General features: G+C 41.8%; 1 protein-coding gene across 1 annotated transcript in view; it reads right to left on the reverse strand.

Moving 5' to 3' along the window:
• LOC140485457 (uncharacterized) overlaps positions 1-12,927 on the reverse strand; it is a 91,518-nt gene extending 78,591 nt beyond the window's left edge. Inside the window, exons 1-2 of the mRNA XM_072583660.1 lie at positions 12,782-12,927; positions 11,963-12,369 (exon numbers count right to left, since the gene is read on the reverse strand). Of these exons, the coding sequence (XP_072439761.1) occupies positions 11,963-12,369; positions 12,782-12,927 (553 nt within the window). The remainder of the gene's footprint in view (positions 1-11,962; positions 12,370-12,781) is intronic.
• Positions 12,928-19,054: the final 6,127 nt, after the last annotated feature.

A 19,054-nucleotide genomic window follows, 5' to 3' on the forward strand; every position in this document is an offset into this window, starting at 1 on the left:
AATGCTTGTTGTGTCAGTAATATTGCCTTTATTCCCTGGTCAGAAATTACCACATTCAAACTGACACTACATTTATCTTTTGTTGTAACTTTTAACATGTACAACACTACACTAATTTTTTACATCCAATTAAGTTGAGCTTACATTAGCCAATAGCATATGTACACCTGCGCTGGCGAAGGATATGCCGCATCAACATGAATTGAGGGTAAATTATTGACCATGTTGGGAAATTGGTTAAGTGGCAGGTGACAGAAAGTATGGATAATGGGCAGGTACTTAAATTGGCAGGATGTGACAAGAATCTGTGTTAAGGCCTCAATTATTCACATTATTTATTAACGACTTGGACAAAGGCATAGAAAAATGCATGTTCAAATTTATTGATGACACAATGTTAGGTGGCACTGTAGACAGTGTGGGTGATAGTATTAAATTGCAAAGGAATATTGATAGACTAAGTGGATGGCTAAATCTGTGGCATATGGAGTTCAATGTAAGCAAGTCTGAGATTGTCCATATAGTGGATGTCCAAAGAGATTTGGGGATCAGGTGCATGGATCTTTAAAATGTCACCAACTGGGGCAGAAAATAATCAAGAAGGCTAATGGAATGCTGGCCTTTATATCTAGAACACATGAGTATAAGAATGCAGAGGGTATGCAAAATCCTAGTTACTCCACTTGGAGTACTGTGAGCAGATCTGGGCACCACACCTTAGGAGGGATATATTGGCCTTGGAGGGATTACAATGAAGATGTACAAGAATGATACGGACTTCAAGGGTTAGGTTATAAGAATATATTATAAACATTAGGCCTGTTTGCTCCAGAAATTAGAAGGTTAAGGGGTGATCTTAAGGGGTGATCTGATCGAAGCTTTCAAGATATTAACAGGAAGAAACAGGGTAGATAAAGATAAAGATTCTAGAACTGGAGGGTACAGTCTGAGACTTAGGGCCAGACTGTTCAGGAGAGATGTGAGGAAGTACTTTTACACACAAAGGGTGGTAGAGGTTTCGAACCCTCTTCCAAAAGCAGCCAGTGATGTTAGGTTAGTTCTTAATTTTAAATCTGCACTAGTTTTTTTAAAAATAATGCTATTTTGGGATAATAGCCAAAGGCAGATATATGGAGTTGGGCCACAGATCAGCCATGATCTCATTAAATAGCAGAACAGGTTCGATGGGCTGAATGGCACACTCCTGTTCCGAAGTTCCTATAATTCATAAGACAGGAAATTTGCCCGGTGAGTTTAGCTAGTAGCTAAACTGTATTGACTGTAAAGTACAAAATACATCAAGGCACCTGATATTAAAAGGATACACTTCCCAGTGAGAGAAACGTGGTTTAATAATACCTGAACAATGACTGAACATAAGCACTTTCAAGGAACTATTTGGTGGTGTGTTTCAGAATCTATAATAAGTCATAATATATAATAATAATGTCCAAGATGGGATCTTGTGCCAGCAAACAGATTAGCCTTTGTTTAACACAAGGCACCAACTTAATAATGGACTTGGAGCCTGTACTAGGAATAACCATCTATAAACTTGCTAAGAGGATGATTATCATTTGAAATGTACATATGTCCCCATTAAGGAGGCTGTAGAGAATTGTAGTGGCTAGTGCTTCACACAATATTCTCTCCCAACGGTGAATTTCAAGCATTACTTAAAGGCCAGCACAGTGGTTCAGTGGTTAGCACTGCTACCTTACAGTGCCAAGGACCTGGATTTGATTCCAGCCTCAGGTGACTGTCTGTGTGGAGTTTGCATGTTCTCTCTGTGTCTGCGTGGGCTTTGTCCCACAGTCCAAAGATGTGCAGGTTGGATGGAATGGCCATGCTAAGTTGTCCAGTGTGCAGCTAAGGTGGGCTATCTATAGTAAATGTGGTGTTACAGGGGGTGAGGGTCTGGGTGGGGGTGCTGTTTGGATGGTTGGTGTAGACTTGATGGGCTGAATGGCTTCTTTTTGCATAGTAGGGATTCTATGATTAAGGGGATACTTGTTCAATACCTGCTGGAGAGGACATCTGAACAATATTAGCAGACTTCTTGGGACACCTTCTCAAACACCACTGACATTCTAGCAACAGTTATTCAATAAATTCTCTTGGAACTGACTGAAAAAGATGCATGTTTTGTGGTCCTGTATTGCACTGAACACTTTATAGGTGTCACCAAGAGAAAGCTTGGCCAAACACAACCTGCAGGATAGAGGATAAGGCAAGATGTCATCCTCAGGTATAGGCTTTGGAGTCCCACCAGCAGGACCACCAGTGCCATATTCAGGAACTTGTGTGCCCTCTCCCTTGAATTCCTGAGCCATCCTCCAACATGCTGCTGTGTGTCAGCCCACACACAGCACACCTTCAGTGGATCTAGCTGCTGGAAGCCCTACTTTGTGAAAATTGTGTATAATCAACACTTTATGACTAAATTTGCAGATGTTTAGTTTAGCACCTGTCAGCAAGTTCATATTCTGGTAATCAGGCTTTAGAAGCAAAATTACTTGTTAAGTCCTTCCTTTAATAGGCAAAAGTTATTATCATGCCAATCATTTTACTCTTTGGTCAAAATAACCACCTTTCTGCTGAGGAAGGCTCTATATTATGAAGACCTCCAATGCACAGATGGATTTTATGTGTCCAGCTAGTGCCAGCTAGTGATTCTTCCCACACAAAACAAAAATAGTCATTTTAATTCCGCAGGAAAATGAGGAAAATATTAATCATAGGTCAGAGAATCATAGAGATGTACAGCACCGAAACAGACTCTTCAGTCCAACTCATCCATGCAACCAGATATCCCAACTCAATCTAGTCCCACCTGGCCCATATCCTTCCAAACCCTTCTTATTCATATATCCATCCAGATGCCTTTTAAATGTTGCAGTTGAACCAGCCTCCACCACTTCCTCTGGCAGCTCATTCCATACTTGTACCACCCTCTGTGTGAAAAGGTTGCCCCTTAGGTCTCTTTTATATCTTTCCCCTCTCATCCTAAACCTATGCCCTCTAGTTCTGGACTCTCCCACTCCAGGGAAAAGACTTTGTCAACTTATCCGATCCATGCCCCTTGTGATTTTATAAACCTCTATGAGGTCTCCCCCCAGCATCCAATGCTCCAGGGAAAACAGCCCCCAGCCTATTCAGCCTGTCCCTATAGCTCAAATCCTCCAACCTTGGCAACATCCTTGTAAATCTTTTCTGAATCCTTTTGAAGTTTTGCAACATCCTTCCAATAGGAATTGGAATTCCAGACTTCCATGCAATATTCCAAAAGTATGACCTCTACAGCCACAACATGACCTCCCAATGCCTAAACACAAGGCTCTAGTAATAAAGCAAAGAGTTGTTAGGGAAGTGTACCTATGTAGAGGATATACGAAGATATGATTTGGAGCAGAGTAGGCCATTCAACTCCTCATGCCTGCTCCAACGTTCAATAAGATTTGTTTGTAATCTCAACTCCACGTTCCCTCCTACCCCAGATAACCTACCATCTTGTTTAACAAGAGTCTATCTACATCAGTCTTAAAAATATTTAAGAACTTCACTTCCGTCACCTTTTCAGGAAGAGTTCCAAAGAGTCTGAGAGAAAGACTTTTACTGAATCTCAGTTTTAAACAAGTAACCCCTGAAACGTAAACAGCGACCCCTAGGAAAACGTGAGAACTGCAGATGCTGGAGATCAGAGTTGAGAATGTGGTGCTGGAAAAGCACAGCAGGTCAGGCAGCATCCAAGGAGCAGGAGAATCGATGTTTCAGGCAAAAGCCCTTCACCAGGAATCAGTGACTGTGAGATCTATATTCTCCCATAAGTGGAGACATACTTTCTACACGAACCCTGTCAAGGCTCTTCACAATCTTCAATCAAGTCACCTCATACCCTTAAACTCCAATGAATGCAAGCCACACTAACTCTCATTCCAGATACTAGTTTATTAAACCTTCTCTGAACTGCCTCCATTGCATTTATGTGGTAAAAACAAGGACTGCAGATGCTGGAAACATCGATTTTCCTGCTCCTCGGATGCTACCTGACATGCTGTGCTTTTCCAGCACCACTCTAATCTCGACTCCAATACATTTATGACCTTCCTTAGAAAAGGTGATCAATACTATATACGGTGTTCCAGATATAGTCTCACCAATGGCCCATATAATTAAAGCAGAACATCTTATTTTTGTATTCAGCCCCCCTTATGATAAATTAAAACATTCTATTAACTTTCCTATATACTTCCAATTACTCAAACAAAATACACTAACTTATTGTGATTCAAGCATCCAGATCCCTTTGTACCTCTGTAATGTCTCATTGTGTTTACAATATGCTTCTTTTCACTCTTCCTGTCAAAATGTACAATTTCCCATTTTCCCACATTATACTTCATTTGTTCCATCTTTTTATGGCTTCCTTATGTCCTATTCACAATCAAAAGGCTTCAATAAGAGACTACATATGTTGGAGTTGCTGATGGCTGAACAGAATTGTTAGTTGAGGCAGTAGTTTTCACAGACAGAATCGTGGACTTCATGCTCACAGCTAAGAGATAAGTTAATGAAGTGCCTCATAGAAATCTTAGGAAAGAGAAAACTCGTTATTTAGTAAAGTGCAGAAGGGAAAGTCAGATCCCACCATAATCAAAGACTTCTTAAGTAATTGCCATTACATTTCATGCATATAGGTATACTGAAATTATCGGAGCAACAAAAAAAAATCAATGTTAAGGAATGGCTATAGATAGTTGAGATAAGACCCCATCCATAAGCAGGGGGGATTGAAGCACAAATAGTGTAAACACCAAGGACTGGAGAACTTATGATGAATGGTATAAACCACAAAGGGCAGAATGCCATATAATGAAGAGTATAAACAAATAACCTCATAAAAGGACACCAGAAAACAGATTGCTTTGTAAGGGTGCGAGTGCAAAACATTACTTAGTCATTATGACCTCGGGAAAATGAACAATCGCAGTTTCATAAGGTAACAACCAGCACCCACTCAGTATGATGCTGCTGGCAAATGCCTGGGGAGAGGTGCAATGGTCCGAGGGGAAACACTGGTGTTAGTACTACATGTAAATTTACCCAGTACTTCAGTCTATCTACATTACTGAGACTTTTCAATCGCAGGCAACATATCAGTTCTGAGGAAGGGTCACTTGACCCAAAACATTAATTCTGATTTCTCTGTACAGACGCTGCCAGACCTGCTGAGCTTTTCCAGCAATGTCTGTTTTTGTTTCTGATTTATAGCATCTGCAGTTATTTTGGCTTTTATTTAGCTACAAAACTGACCGAGTGTAGAAACCAGAGAGTAATGGTCAATGCTTATTTTTTTGGGCAGAGAAAGATTGAAAATAGAGTTTGTACTGGGAAACCTATTTTTCCTGATATATAACAATGATCTGCACCTTGGTATGCAGGAGACAATTTCCAAGCTTGCAGATGGCATTGAATTTTGAAAAATTGTAAACTTGTGGGGAAAATAGTGCATAATTCCAAAAGAATGTTGCAATGTTGGTGGGGTGGGTGGCTAAGTGGCAAACAGGTTTCAATGTAGAGAAGTACAAGGTGATGCACTTTGAGTGGAAGAACACTTAAAGACAATAAAAAATAGGGGGTAAAATTCTAAAAAGAGTGCTCGAGTATATATATGCAGATCATTAAAGTCAACAGGACAGGTGGAGAGATCAGTAAATAAAGCATTCAGTGTTCTTGGTTTTATTAATAGGTCCACAGAATAGAGGGCAAGGAGGTTATGTTGAATTTGTACAAGATACTTGTTAGAGTTAGCTGGAGTATTGTATACAGTTGTGGGCATAACATTATAAGAAAAATGCAAATCCATAGGAGAGGGAGCAGAAATAATTTACTAGAATGGTTTCAACTATGAGAATAGATTGAAGCTGTTGAGACTGTTCTCCCTGAGTGAAGAAGGCCGAGAGAAGATCTGATTTAGGTTTTCAAAATCATGAGCGAGCTGGACAGAATAAATAAGGTAAAATTGTTTCTGCTTGTAAAAGAAACAAGAATGAGAGAATATGGATTTAAAGTGATGTGCAAATTAAGTAAGGGTGAAATGAGAAAACACTTTTTTACACAGTGGGTTGTTAGGTCATAGAATGTGTTTGTTACCTGGAAATGTGATGATGGCTGGTTCAATTGAGGCATTTAAGGGGGCATCGGACAATTATTTGGATAGAAACAATGTGCAGGGTTATGGGCAAAGGCAGGAGATTGGCTTTAGATAATTGAATCAATGCAGGCACAATGTGCTGACTGGGCTCATTCTGCACTGTAACAATTCAGTGATTCTGTGTGTCAGCCTCTAAGAACTCTCACGTACATCTCTGATCCACTTACTGGATGCTTCTGCACTTCAACGCTGCACTTCAGGCTGCCCTGGCAACTCTCACTGTCATGCTGCAGCAAGGACACTGTGCACTCAGGGACATTCACCCAGTTCACGGACTGCACCGTACTGCATTTCTTGGCTCTTCACTTGCTGTTATAATGCTCACTCACTGATCCTAGCTGCATCATTGTCTTCCCTTGCCTCTCTATGCTTTGCCAGTTTCAGTTGGGGATATAAGCCTTCCTGTGTTGTTTAGCAGAGACACAAAGCCAGGAAGCTTGGCATAGGACTTTACTCAAGTTTGGCGGCACGGTGGCACAGTGGTTAGCACTGCTGCCTCACAGTGCCAGAGACCCAGGTTCAATTCCCGCCTCAGGCGACTGACTGTGTGGTGTTTGCACATTCTCCCCGTTTCCTCTGGGTGCTCCGGTTTCCTCCCACAGTCCAAAGGTGTGCAGGTCAGGTGAATTGGCCATGCTAAATTACCTGTAGTGTTAAGTGAAGGGGTAAATGTAGGGGTATGGGTGGGTTGCGCATCGGCAGGTCGGTGTGGACTTGTTGGGCCGAAGGGCCTGTTTCTACACTGTAAGTAATCTAATCTAATCTAATCTAACTTCCTGGCACAGTGAGTCAGACCCAATATCCAAAACCAGACCAGGCACTGCTCGCTAGGATCATAGTCACAATCCTCTCCTCATAGGAGTCAAAGGGTGGAAAGCACACCGGTGTTTGGAGTCTTTCTGCCATATTGTAGTCTGTTTTCCTGATGGAATGGGATTGAAAGGCAGGTACTACAGAAGATAGAAGTGGGTGGCATAGCTGTTACTCTTGATGCATTTGGGGAGGTGTCCCAAGCAAATGAGTGGGCAGCACAGAGGACATGCAGGGTTAGTGTTATTGGAGATTGTGGTGGGTATGAATTAGAAGAAAGATATTTCAGGCTATAGAGAGAGTGGTGAAGCATGTGCCATCGTGAGAGGTGGGTACAGTGGCAAAGATAGTGTAATGTATTGGACAGAAGATGGTATCACTTACGCTGGCAGAGGGGAGAAGGACAACGAACCTTGACCGACAAAGCAGGAGATTCCTTCATGCTGCTGATATTGCTTTAACCTGGGAGGCAATCTCAGACCAAGCTGGTATGGAGATCTAGTGTGTGGTAGCACCCTTGCTGTCTGGGGTGGGGGGGGGGAAGCAGGAAGTCCCGCCTGTGCATCATCCCATCCACCAGGAAATCCAGGAGCTTGTCCCATGAAGCAGGATACCCACATCCTCCTGTCTGCCATGTCAGTGGAAAATGTCAGGAGCTGTGCAGGGCAGCTGTGGACAGACTGCTTATCCACATGCACAATGGGATTTTCAGCTGGCATGGGCACGAGGGGTGCTACTGAATTCCAGGGTATTCAATGAGTTGCAAGTTGTTGTGAGAGTGGTACGTGGTAAGATGGGGCAAGTGGGGGACTTCATAAGGGATGGGCAAGTAATTGATGCCTTGAGCTTGTGAGATAAAGCAAGAAAGGCCTCTAGAAATCTCAATGCAATTTGAATTTAGCCAATAAAATGTAAGATTCAGTCCAAAGAGTTGGAAGAAAGAGGGTATCTTCTGGATGGCAACCAGTAATGAGTGGACAGCTGCAAGGATTAGAGCTAGGTCCACAATTAATTACAATATACATCAATGACTTGGATGAGGACAATGAACGTTTTATTGCAAAGTTTGTGATGACACAAAAATAGGTGAAAAGTAATATAGTGAGGATGAAACAAAGAGTCAATACAGGGTTAGAGACAGGTTACATCAGTGGGCAAGAATTTGGCAGATGGAATGTCATGTGGTAAAATGTGAGGTTATGCACTTTGTCAGGAAAAATAGAGGAGCTGAGTATTATTTAAATGAATAGTGTTTTGTCATGCAGGAATTACAAAAAGCTTGCAGCTAAGCTCACTGGGTAATAAGGGAAAGAGTGAGGACTGCAGCTGCTGTAGATCAGAGCTGATAATGTGTTGCTGGAAAAGCGAAGCATCCAAGGAGCAGGAGAATCGACGTTTCGGGCATGAGCCCTTCTTCAGGAATCATTCCTGAAGAAGGGCTCATGTCCGAAACGTCGATTCTCCTGCTCCTCGGATGCTGCCTAACCTGCTGCGCTTTTCCAGCAACACATTATCAGCTCACTGGGTAATAAGGAAAGCACATGGAATGCTGGTCTTCACTTCAAAGGGAATGGAGTATAAATCTAGAAAGATCTTGCTAAATGTATACAAAGCATCAGTAACACCACAGCTGGAATACAGTGAACAATTCTGGGCCCTTTATCTGAGGAAAGACATATTGGCACTGGACGTAGACCTGCAATTTCACTAGGTTGATCTTAGCTATACAGGGATTTTCTTATGAGGACAAGTTAAGTTGGTTGGATTTGTACTCACCTGAGCCTAGAAGAAGAGGCGATCTTTTTGAAACATAAGACTTTTTCGGAGCTTGACAGGTAAAATGCTTCCCCTTGTAGGACAGTCTAGGACCAGAGAGCAGATTCTCTGAGTAAGCAGTAGCTAATTTAAGACTGAGGAAAAGAGGAATTTATTTTGTCAAGAGCGTAATGAAAGTGTGGAATTCTTAATGACTGTTGAGGCTGGGTGTTTAAGCATATTCAAGGCTCAAATAAACAGTGTTTTAATCAGTAAGGGAATTAAAGGTTATAAAATAGGGATTGAGTATTATCAGAGCAGCCATAATCTCTGTGAATGGTTGAATAGACTCAATGGGCTGAATGGCCAACTTCTGCTTCTACGACTTAATTTCCGAGCTATCTTTGCATCATCAATAAATTTGCAAGTATATCTTCCATCCCTCTATCAAATTTACTTCTGTAAATTGTAAACAGTTGGAGTCCCAGCATCAATCTCTGTAGCACACCACTCAATACATTTTGCCAAATTGACAAGGACACATTTATGCTTATTCTTTGCTTCCTGTTGGTCAGCTCATTTTCCATTCTTACCATATGTTACCTCCTACACTTCAGCTTCTGCTTTCATGATAATCTTTGGTGTGGCATTTTATCAAATGCCATCTGGATGTCTAAGTACAGTAAATCCGCTAGTTCTGCTCTATCTACAGCATATGTCACCTCCTCAAAGACTGGTCAAACATGATTTCCCTTTCAAAAAACCATGTTGACTCTATCGGATTGTGTTCAACTTGTTGGAACTGCATTGCTATAACATTTTCAATAATAGCTTCTGACACTTTGTTCTTTAGCATTGTTTTAGTTCATTGAAGAAACTTGTTTAAAGTCTCTTTTGGTCTCAATAACAGTAAAAAAGAAAAACAAATTGATTATTTTGGTGATAAAGTAAGACATTTGCACTTTTAATATGGTCTGCGGAGTCATGGGGCTTAATTTTCAGTGCCCACCTCATATTAGATTTGCAAACCTTGCAGGTCAACTACTTCATCTGTTTGAACAAAGTTTCACCTATTATGCATTAACAATGTGCCTTAAGTCTAATCATAGGTAGGACCACTAATGTTTGATGGGAATTGAAAAAAAAATCTTCATAACTCCCAGTCTTGTACTTCTTCACATGAGACTGCTATATTATTCATAATTTGTACTAATCTGCGGTTGATTGTGTACTGTCGGTCTCCACATAACAAAGTAGTCACTTGTATTAAAATCGAAGCATTGGTATGAATCAGTTTAACTTGGCACCGAAAGAACAGCTGCAAGTAACTGTAGCCTAAGAATGGATAAACTAATTTAAAGTAACATCTTCACAGATAGCAAATGGATGAAACATTTTCAACAAGCTAAAAATAGTTTCTATTTTTAGTCCCAAAACAGTATTGAGGTTTTCAGCTGAAATTAAATAATTGTAGTAATACATTAAGTAATGTAGATTGGTTCTATTCTGTGCTTTGAAAGACAAATAATTAGAATTGACTAATATAAAAACATTCATGGCATGCTTTATATAAACATTGTAAATCACCCTAGCATTGCTACATAATTCAACATCTGTAAATCATATATTGTTTGCAAACAAGAATACATCCAACACCTTTTTTGTTTAGAAAACGTGTGTATGACTCAGTCGCTAAAAGTAATTCACTTCCCAAGTCCATTACAGCGGTGTGCAAGTGCTAACTGTGTGAGAAAAAGCTTTGGATAAAGGTTACACATTTATAGCAGGCAAGGCACAGCACTTATTAATAAATGGTTTACAATCAAATCGGGATGTTTCTGATGCCCGGCTTGTGAGAGATGTATCAGAAAATCTTGAAAACCAGCAACATTTTCTGTTTTTAAGAAACTAACACTTTTCAATATTTTATCTTTGTTTTGTTTTTGTGCCAGCCCTTCAATGCCGACTCTTTGTCTGTGGAACACAAGTTAATGTACTTTGCACATTTGCTGTGCACACTTTAAACCCAATTTCCCACTTATTTATATAAACCTGAAACTGTTGATACAAATAAATCCTAATCTCTTGATTGAAATTTACCCAACAGTAATAAATGTATATTTTTCTAAGTACACAAAGTTCCAACAGATCAAATCATGTGTAGAAGCTTAAGACCAACTGCATTATTTTAATTCTGTTGTCTGAATGCACATTTTTGGTCCATAAACCACACTGTATAAACTCCGTCATTTCTTTGCAATTTTCATCCCAAGACACACACTCTTTCTTGCCTTGAAACAATGTGATCAATTTTCGAGCATACCTCTGTGGATAGGCCTAATTTTAAATTTGGTATGGCAGGCATTATAGCATGACTATAATGAATAATTGGTTTTCTCTTGTCTGAGCAGATGATTAGATTCAAATTTGATGAAATGGAAGTTGGAACGAATTTTCTATTTTGATGCTCCTTTTTATAAATATTCTTTCCTGTCCTAAGCTCATCTTTCCTTATCCAGTCAGCTGGTAGTATAAGCATAGTCAATTTGCTTCCTCATGATCTGACATCCTATCTACCAACCACGGCAAGGCCAGTTCTGAATGTCAGCAGAAGTTACAAGCTGAAGCCTTTATCTTGGTTTATGAAATCAACTCATCAAGCTGTTATTTGCCGCCAATCCAGTTTTGTATGTTCTCAAGTGATAATAGGTGCATAGATTTAAGATAGATTACGTTAATTGTTTACAAGATAAGCACTGTGAGAAGAATGTCCATCTTGAAAACATATACACAGACATATTATTGACTGAAAATAATGTGGGTCTTATTTTAAAATTCAGATTAAGAAGGGAGTAATATATCTAATTGGCTACAGAAGATTATATTGTAAAATAATATCTAGAGAAAATGATTGGCCACAGCTGACTGGTCACGGTGGTGCAGGCATTAATAGATCTCTTCTTATTGACTACGAATAACCAGAAAATCAAATCCAGGGTCCCTGTTGAGGTTACTGACACAGCTGCCTAATTGGCCGTGCACTATTGTTACTTCCAGGGAACCTTTATAGTGTTCATTACATATTAACACTCAATCGGGGCTACAATAGTTCACAAGACGAGTTCAATTCACAAAGGAAACCATCAAAATGTACATCGCAGAAACAAAATTGTTCCACCTCACCTTTAAATGCAGCCCAGTGCAGTGCATTGTCACCTTGGCTGTCACATGCTTGCAGACTGGCTCCTTTCCCCACCAGGTAGCAACAGAGGGCAATGTGTCCACATTGCGAAGCTATTATTAAAGGAGTGCATCCTCTCTGATCCCTCTCGTCAATTGAGACGCCAGCTTGCAGGAGGATTTCTGTAACAGGGATGTGTCCTTTGACCGCTGCCCAGTGAATAGGTCGCTGCGCCGGTTCAGAGCGGCTGGGCAGATTCACAGGGAGTCTCAAATCCACCAAATTCCTGAGAAGCGAGACGGAAGCGGTGAGCGCTGCCCAGTGCACCAGAGTGTGTCCGTTCTCATCGTACTGACACTGATGTGCTAGCTCTCCCATCTCTGCCAGCGTCTGCAGTTCGGACAGACTCCTACAGGGAAATAGGAACAGGAAGCAATTGCAGTTACTTCTGCAATTAATTCTAACATCAATTATTGAAATCAATAACGACATTTACGGAAGATAGCGGGGAAATAAGTTTTAATTCCAGTCGGATTTCCTAAAACTTCATTTTCATTAATCGATTCCACTTGCTTTATAAAGAAAGTTTCTCAATCAACTTGTGCTGTTTCACACAAGCAGCCGAACGCCTTTATGCTCAATATATGAACCACACACACACACAGAATTGCTTAAAGTACTGTGTGTGGTTCTGCTGAGAGAGAGAGAGAGAATAAAGAGATAAATGACACCCACACTCCTACAGGGGATAACGGCTTGGGAAACGGGAGGTATAAACGAGAGAGAAGAAAGTGAAGAGATGAGTGCAGCGGGCCACTTACCCGGTTAGCAGAGCAGGGACGGTGTGTTGCCAATGCCCCTGTCCCGGGAGGTGGGCCTCACCAGCGGGTTGGACTTTGCCGCCTCTCCCGTGTGCTCCACGGCGCCTGGAACCGGGACTGAGCTGGGTGTAAGCAACCGCCACCATCTCCGCGAACTGAACTTGTCCTGGGTGTGTACCCACTGAAGAGTCAGCTCAGCCCCACCTCCCTCAGTGCCATGTGGCTCTTACTCCATGTGGGTGATGTACTCACCACAAACGGTCTGCAAAGACACTCCGGTAGCCGGAGCGCCCTGCTCCTTCAGGTCCAAGGGAGTGCAAACAGCTTCCAATATGGTTACAGAGCAGTGCCTTCAATCCTTGACCAGGGACAAGTTATGTTGTGTTGTGCAGCAACATGTTCCCATTAATATGGGTGATGCTTGGTGTACAATATTACACCTATTGTTCCAGGTCAGTGGAGCCGCCCTCTTCTGGTATTGGGAGATGTTTTACAGCATCTATTATAATGTACATTAAAAGAAAAGGATACTGGGTCAACCATCTGTTTCACTATTTTTCTGCTGTTGAACCATAGAACCCCTACGGTGTGAAAGCAGGTCATTCTGCCCATCAAGTCCACATGGACCCTCTGAAGAGCATCCCACCCAGACCCACTTCCCCTTCCTTGTCCCTGTAACACTGCATTTCCTATGGCTAACCAACCTAGCCTACACATTCCTGGACACTACAGGCAATTTAGCATGGACAATCCACCTAACCTGCACATGTTTTGAGTATGGGAGGAAATCCACGCAGACACGGGGATAATGTGTAAACTCCACACAGGCAGTCACCCAAGGCTGGAATCGAACCCAGGTCCCTGGTGCTGTGAGGCAGCAGTGCTAACCGCTGAGTCACTGTGCCACCAAGCAGCTGGCCTAAGCCCATCCCATTCAGTATTACTTTCTTCTTGCCATAGAGAGGGAGTTATAGAGTCATAGAGCTAGACAGCATGGAAGTGGACCCTTCAGTCCAACTTGTCCACACCGACCAGATATCCTAAGTTAATTGAGTCCCATTTGCCAGCACTTGGTCCATATCCATCTAAACCCTTCCTATTCATATACCCATCCAGATGCCTTTGAAATATTGTAATTGGACCAGCCTCCACCACTTCCTCTGGCAGCTCATTCCATACATGTACCACCCTCTGCGTGAAAAAGTTGGTCCCTTTTAAATCTTTCCCCTCTCATCCTAAACCTATGCCCCCTAGTTCATGAGTCCCCTCACCCTTGTGATTTTATAAACCTTTTATAAACTCAGCCTCTGACGCTCCAGGGAAAACAGCTCCAGCCTGTTCGGCCTCTCCCTATAGATCAAACCCTCCAACCCTGGCAACAATTGTAAATCTTTTCTGAATCCTTTCAAGTTTCACAAGGGGCAGCACATTGACTCAGTGGTTAGCACTGCTGTGTAACAGCACCAGGGACCCAGGTTTGATTCCAGCCTTGGGTGACTGTGTGAATTTTGCACATTCTCCCTGTGTCTGTGTGGGTTTCATCTGGGTGCTCTGGTTTCCTCCCACAATCCAAAGATGTGCAGGTCAGGTGAATTGCCCATAGTGTTTAGAGATGCTTGGGTTAGGTGCATGAGTCAGGGGTAAATGTTGGGGAATGGATCTGGGTGGGATACTCTTTGGGGGGGGGGGGGGGAGGGGGGGGGGGGTCAGTGTGGACTTGTTGGGCTGAAGGGCCTGTTTCCACACAGTAGGGATTCTAATTCTAAATTCTAACAGACTGAAAGAGGGAGACCTGAAATGCACACATTATTCCAAAAGTGGCCTAACCAATGTTCTGTACAGCCGCAACATGACTTCAAACTCATATACTCAATGCTCTGATCAATAAAGGAAAGCATACCAAAATTTTGAGGCAATAGAGCAGATACAATGCCCCTGACCACCTCATCTTCTGTTTGGGAACCCTGCAGCTCTCCAGATTCAATAGAGAGTTCAGTAATTTTAGGTCCTGAACTCTACGATGTCCTAGCTCCCTACCCCACACACCAGGCCTTGTTATCACATAGTCTGCCATTACACACTACCCATTGTTAGCCACTAACAATCTCCATTAACAGCTATTCACCTTTCTAGGGAGGCACTGTGGCTCAGTGGTTAGCACTGCTGCCTCACAGCACCAGGGTACCAGGTTCAATTCCAATCTTGGGTGACTGTCTGTGTGGAGTTTGCACATTCTCCCTGTGTCTGCGTGGGTTTCCTCTGGGTGCTCTGGTTTCCTCCCACAGTCCAAAGATGTGTAGGTCAGGTGAATTGGCCATGCTAAATTGCCCATAGTATTAGGTCAATTAGCCAGAGGGAAATGAGTCTCAGTGGGTTACTCTTCAGAGGGTTGGTGTGGACTGGTTGGGCCGAAGAGCCTGTTTCCACGCCGTAGGGAATCTAATCTAGCCAGATCACTATCAACTTCTTTGTCTGTCCAGCCATTGTTCTCTTTCTTTGGGCTCTATCCCCACCTACCATTTATTCCTTACCCCCTCCCCCATCCTATCTTCTGCGTCCAAGCCGACATTTTCCTAGCTACCATCAGTTCTGAGAAAGGGTCATCAGACCCAGAAGGTTAACTTCAATTTTTCTTCATAGATGCTGTCAGACCTGCTGAACTTTTCCAGCAACTTCTGTTTTTGTTCCGAATTATACAGCAACCGCAGTTCTTTCCGGTTTTTATTTAGGAGTGTTTGGGGTCCTGCATGAGAAGGGAGAAAGTGAAATAGCAGGTTTTGTAACTCCAGCACCAACACAGGAAGGGTTATGGAAAGGGGAGCAGATATGGGAGTAATGGACGAGTGGACCAGGATGTTGTAGAGAGAATACTGAAAGGAAAGGCCAAAATATTTTTGGAGATGGCGAAAAGCTGGAAGTGGTAGAAATGGCAATAGTTGATCACTTGAATGTGGAGGCTAATGGTATGAAGGCAGAGGACCAGGGAGATCCTATCACTATTTTTTAGGAGTAGGATCAGTAAACCAACAAAAGGTCAGTTTGATATGTCATAAAAGATCAGTTTATAACATAAGGAACAAGATCTCTATTGCATCAAAAAACAAACATGGATGGCTGAAGAGATTTGAGACAATGCAACAAGTCAAAAAATAGTACAGTTCTGGTGAATCCAGAGGGTGCAAAGGATACAAAATACATGGTAAGAGTTGTATAGAAAAGTGTGGAAAATGGCTTGCAAGGAAGGGATACTAAAATCAACACAGAACACTTGTACAATTAGGATTCAGGGGTTCTGAGCAATGTGAAACCTTGGAAAATGATAATGGTGATAATGTCAATGAAAAGAAAGAACTAGAATTCTACTGAATAATTACTTTGAGCTGAATCTTACCCTGCTACCTCACAGCACCATGGTCCTGGGATCAATTCCACCCTTGTGTGGAGTTTGCACATTCTTCCCATGTCTGCGTGGGTTTTTTCTGGGTTCTCCAGTTTCCTCCCATAGCCCAAAGTTGTGCAGGTTAAGTGGATTAGCCATGGGAAATGGGGTTACAGGGATAGGGTAGGGAGTAGGTCTGGATGGGATGCTCTTCAGATGGTCAGTGTGGATTCGATGGGCCAAATGACCTACTTGCACACCGTAAGGGTTCTATGATATTTTGGCACTGTGTCATTTTTGTCATATTAGACTGGCATTGGGGAATGAGCCTGGCCAATTGGTTGAAGGTTTAGTGGGGCAGCATGGCGAGAGCAGTGACCATAATTCTGTAAATTTAAAGTTACTTATGGATAAAGATAAGAGTAGTCCTTAGGTAAAATTATTACCTAAGGGGCAAGACTAACTATGGCTAACTAACTAATATTAGGCAAGAATGGGGTATAGAGTTTGGGGGTGGCTGTTTGAGAATCAATCCACATCTGTCGTGTGGATGTTTGAAAGACCAGTTGATTAGAGTTCAGGACCAGCATGTTTCTGTGAAAGTGAAGGATCAGAATGATAAGATTCAGGACCTTGAATGGCAAGGAAAATTGAGGGCTTAGAAAGAAAAAGGAAGCATACATAATGTTTAGGAAACTGAAGAGAGACAGACCCCTTGAGGAATATTGAAAAGAAAACAGGAAATAACTTAAACGATGAGTTAGGATGGCTAAAGGAGCCAGGAAATGTCCTTAGCAAACAGGATTAAGGAAAATCCCAAGGTATATTATACATATATAAGGAGTAAGAGTGTAGCTAGGAAAAGGGTAGCTCCACTCAAGGACAAAAGAGGGAAATTATGCGAGGAGCCAGAGGAAGTGAGGTCCTTAATGAATACTTTCATTAGTGTTCCCAAAGTAAAAAAACACAGTGGATGGTGAGACTGGAGAGGGGTATGATGATACTCTAGGACATGTCGACATAAAAAAAGAGGAGGCATTGGGTATATTGAAAAGCATTAAGGTGGACAAGTCCCCAGAACCTGATGGGATCAATCCAAGAATATTGAGGAAGGTGAGGGAGGAAATTGCTGGGGCTTTGTAGGAAATCCTTGTATCTTCTTTAGTCATAGGTGAGTTCCAAGAGGACCAGAGGATAGTCAATGTTGTTCCTTTGTTTAAGAAGAACGACAGGGATAATCCTGGAAATTATATGATGCTGAGCCTTATTTCAGTGATAGGGAAATTATTGGTGAAGATTCTTAGGGATAGGATTTATTCATATTTGGAGAAATATGGACTTATTAGTAAAGACATCATGGCTTTATGAGGGGAGGAAGTGACAGAGTTGATTGATGAGGGCAGAGCAGATGTTGTCTACAAGTACTTTAGCAAGGCCTTTGACAAAGTCCATCATGGCTGGCTGATACAGAAACTGAAGTCACATGGGATCTGTGATGAGCTGGCCTGAGATGGATACAGAATTAGCTTGGTCATGAAAGACAGAGAGTAGCTGTGGAAGGGTGTCTTTCTGACAGGAAATCTCAGGGAAATTGATGTTGAATTAAGGTGAAGATGCAGCAAAACTAAAAAAAAACTAACAACAATGAAGAAAATAATATAATTATAGATTAGTATATCCCAAGGATGGGATGGTTTGCATCCCAGAGTTTTAAAAGTAGCTAAAAACATTACAGGTACCTTAGCTATAATATATACATTATTTTCTTGAATTAGGAACCATTTAATTAGATTGGAAGTTTGTGCATGCCACTTTGTTATTTAACTTTGAAATTACAGACAGCTAATAACACTGGTCAATTCTATAGCCAATATTTAAGAATGACTGAACACTGAAAATTTTCAGCAGTTCTAGGAGAGCTATTTGTAAAGGGTAGGTGTTCCTATCAAACTTTATTGAATTTTGTGAAGTGGGAACTAAAATAGTTAATTGAAAATGTTAATTGATTTTTTTCTATTTGAACTTCTTGAAGGCACGTATAAACACTCGCATAAAAGACTGTTTGAATTTCAATCTCATAGAGTTGTAGGTAAATTCCTGTCCTGGATAATTAACTGATCATCAGGGGACAGAGAGATTAATAGGAAAATATTCTAATTAGTGGGATGTAATTATTGGTGTCCAGTACGTATCTCAGTTGTGGCCTCAATTATTCACTGCTTTTATCAATACAGTGGCCAGCAGTGCTGCCTCACAGCACCAGGGACCTGGGTTCGATTCCACCCTCAGGTGACTGTTTGTGGGAGTTTCCATATTCTCCCCGTGTCTGCGTGGGTTTCCCTTGGTTCTCCGGTTTCCTCCCAGAGTCCAAAGATGTGCAGGTTAGGTGGGTCAGCCGTGGGAATTACAGGGATAGGATGGGGGTGGGGGTGGGGGTTGGGGGGGGGGGCGGGGGGGAGGGGGTGCTGGGGAGCTGCTCTTCAGAGAGTCAGTGTGGACTTGATTGGCCAAATAGCCTGCTTCCACACTGTAGGGATTCTGTGATCTGGCATATTGGGATAGAAAGCCATAGATCTAAATATATGTTGATACCAATAAGATAGGTGGCATCGTAAACAGTGCAGATTGAAGCAGGAAGCTCCAAAGATATATGAACACATTAAGTGACTGGGCCAAACGTTTGCATATAGTTTGCAATATAATCAAATGCAAGTTCATCCACTTGCATCTAGAACAGAACAGGATACTTCTTATCTGATAAAAAAATACTAGAAAGGCAGTAGCCCAGAGACTTGGTGGTGCAGGCATGCAGATCAATATAATGTTAAGAGTAGGCATATAAAAAGGCTAATGGAGTACTGGCCTTTCTATCTTAAAACTAGACCACAATGTTG

The sequence above is a fragment of the Chiloscyllium punctatum genome, chromosome 14 (genome assembly GCF_047496795.1).
Source record: "Chiloscyllium punctatum isolate Juve2018m chromosome 14, sChiPun1.3, whole genome shotgun sequence".
NCBI classification, from domain to species: Eukaryota; Metazoa; Chordata; class Chondrichthyes; order Orectolobiformes; family Hemiscylliidae; genus Chiloscyllium; species Chiloscyllium punctatum.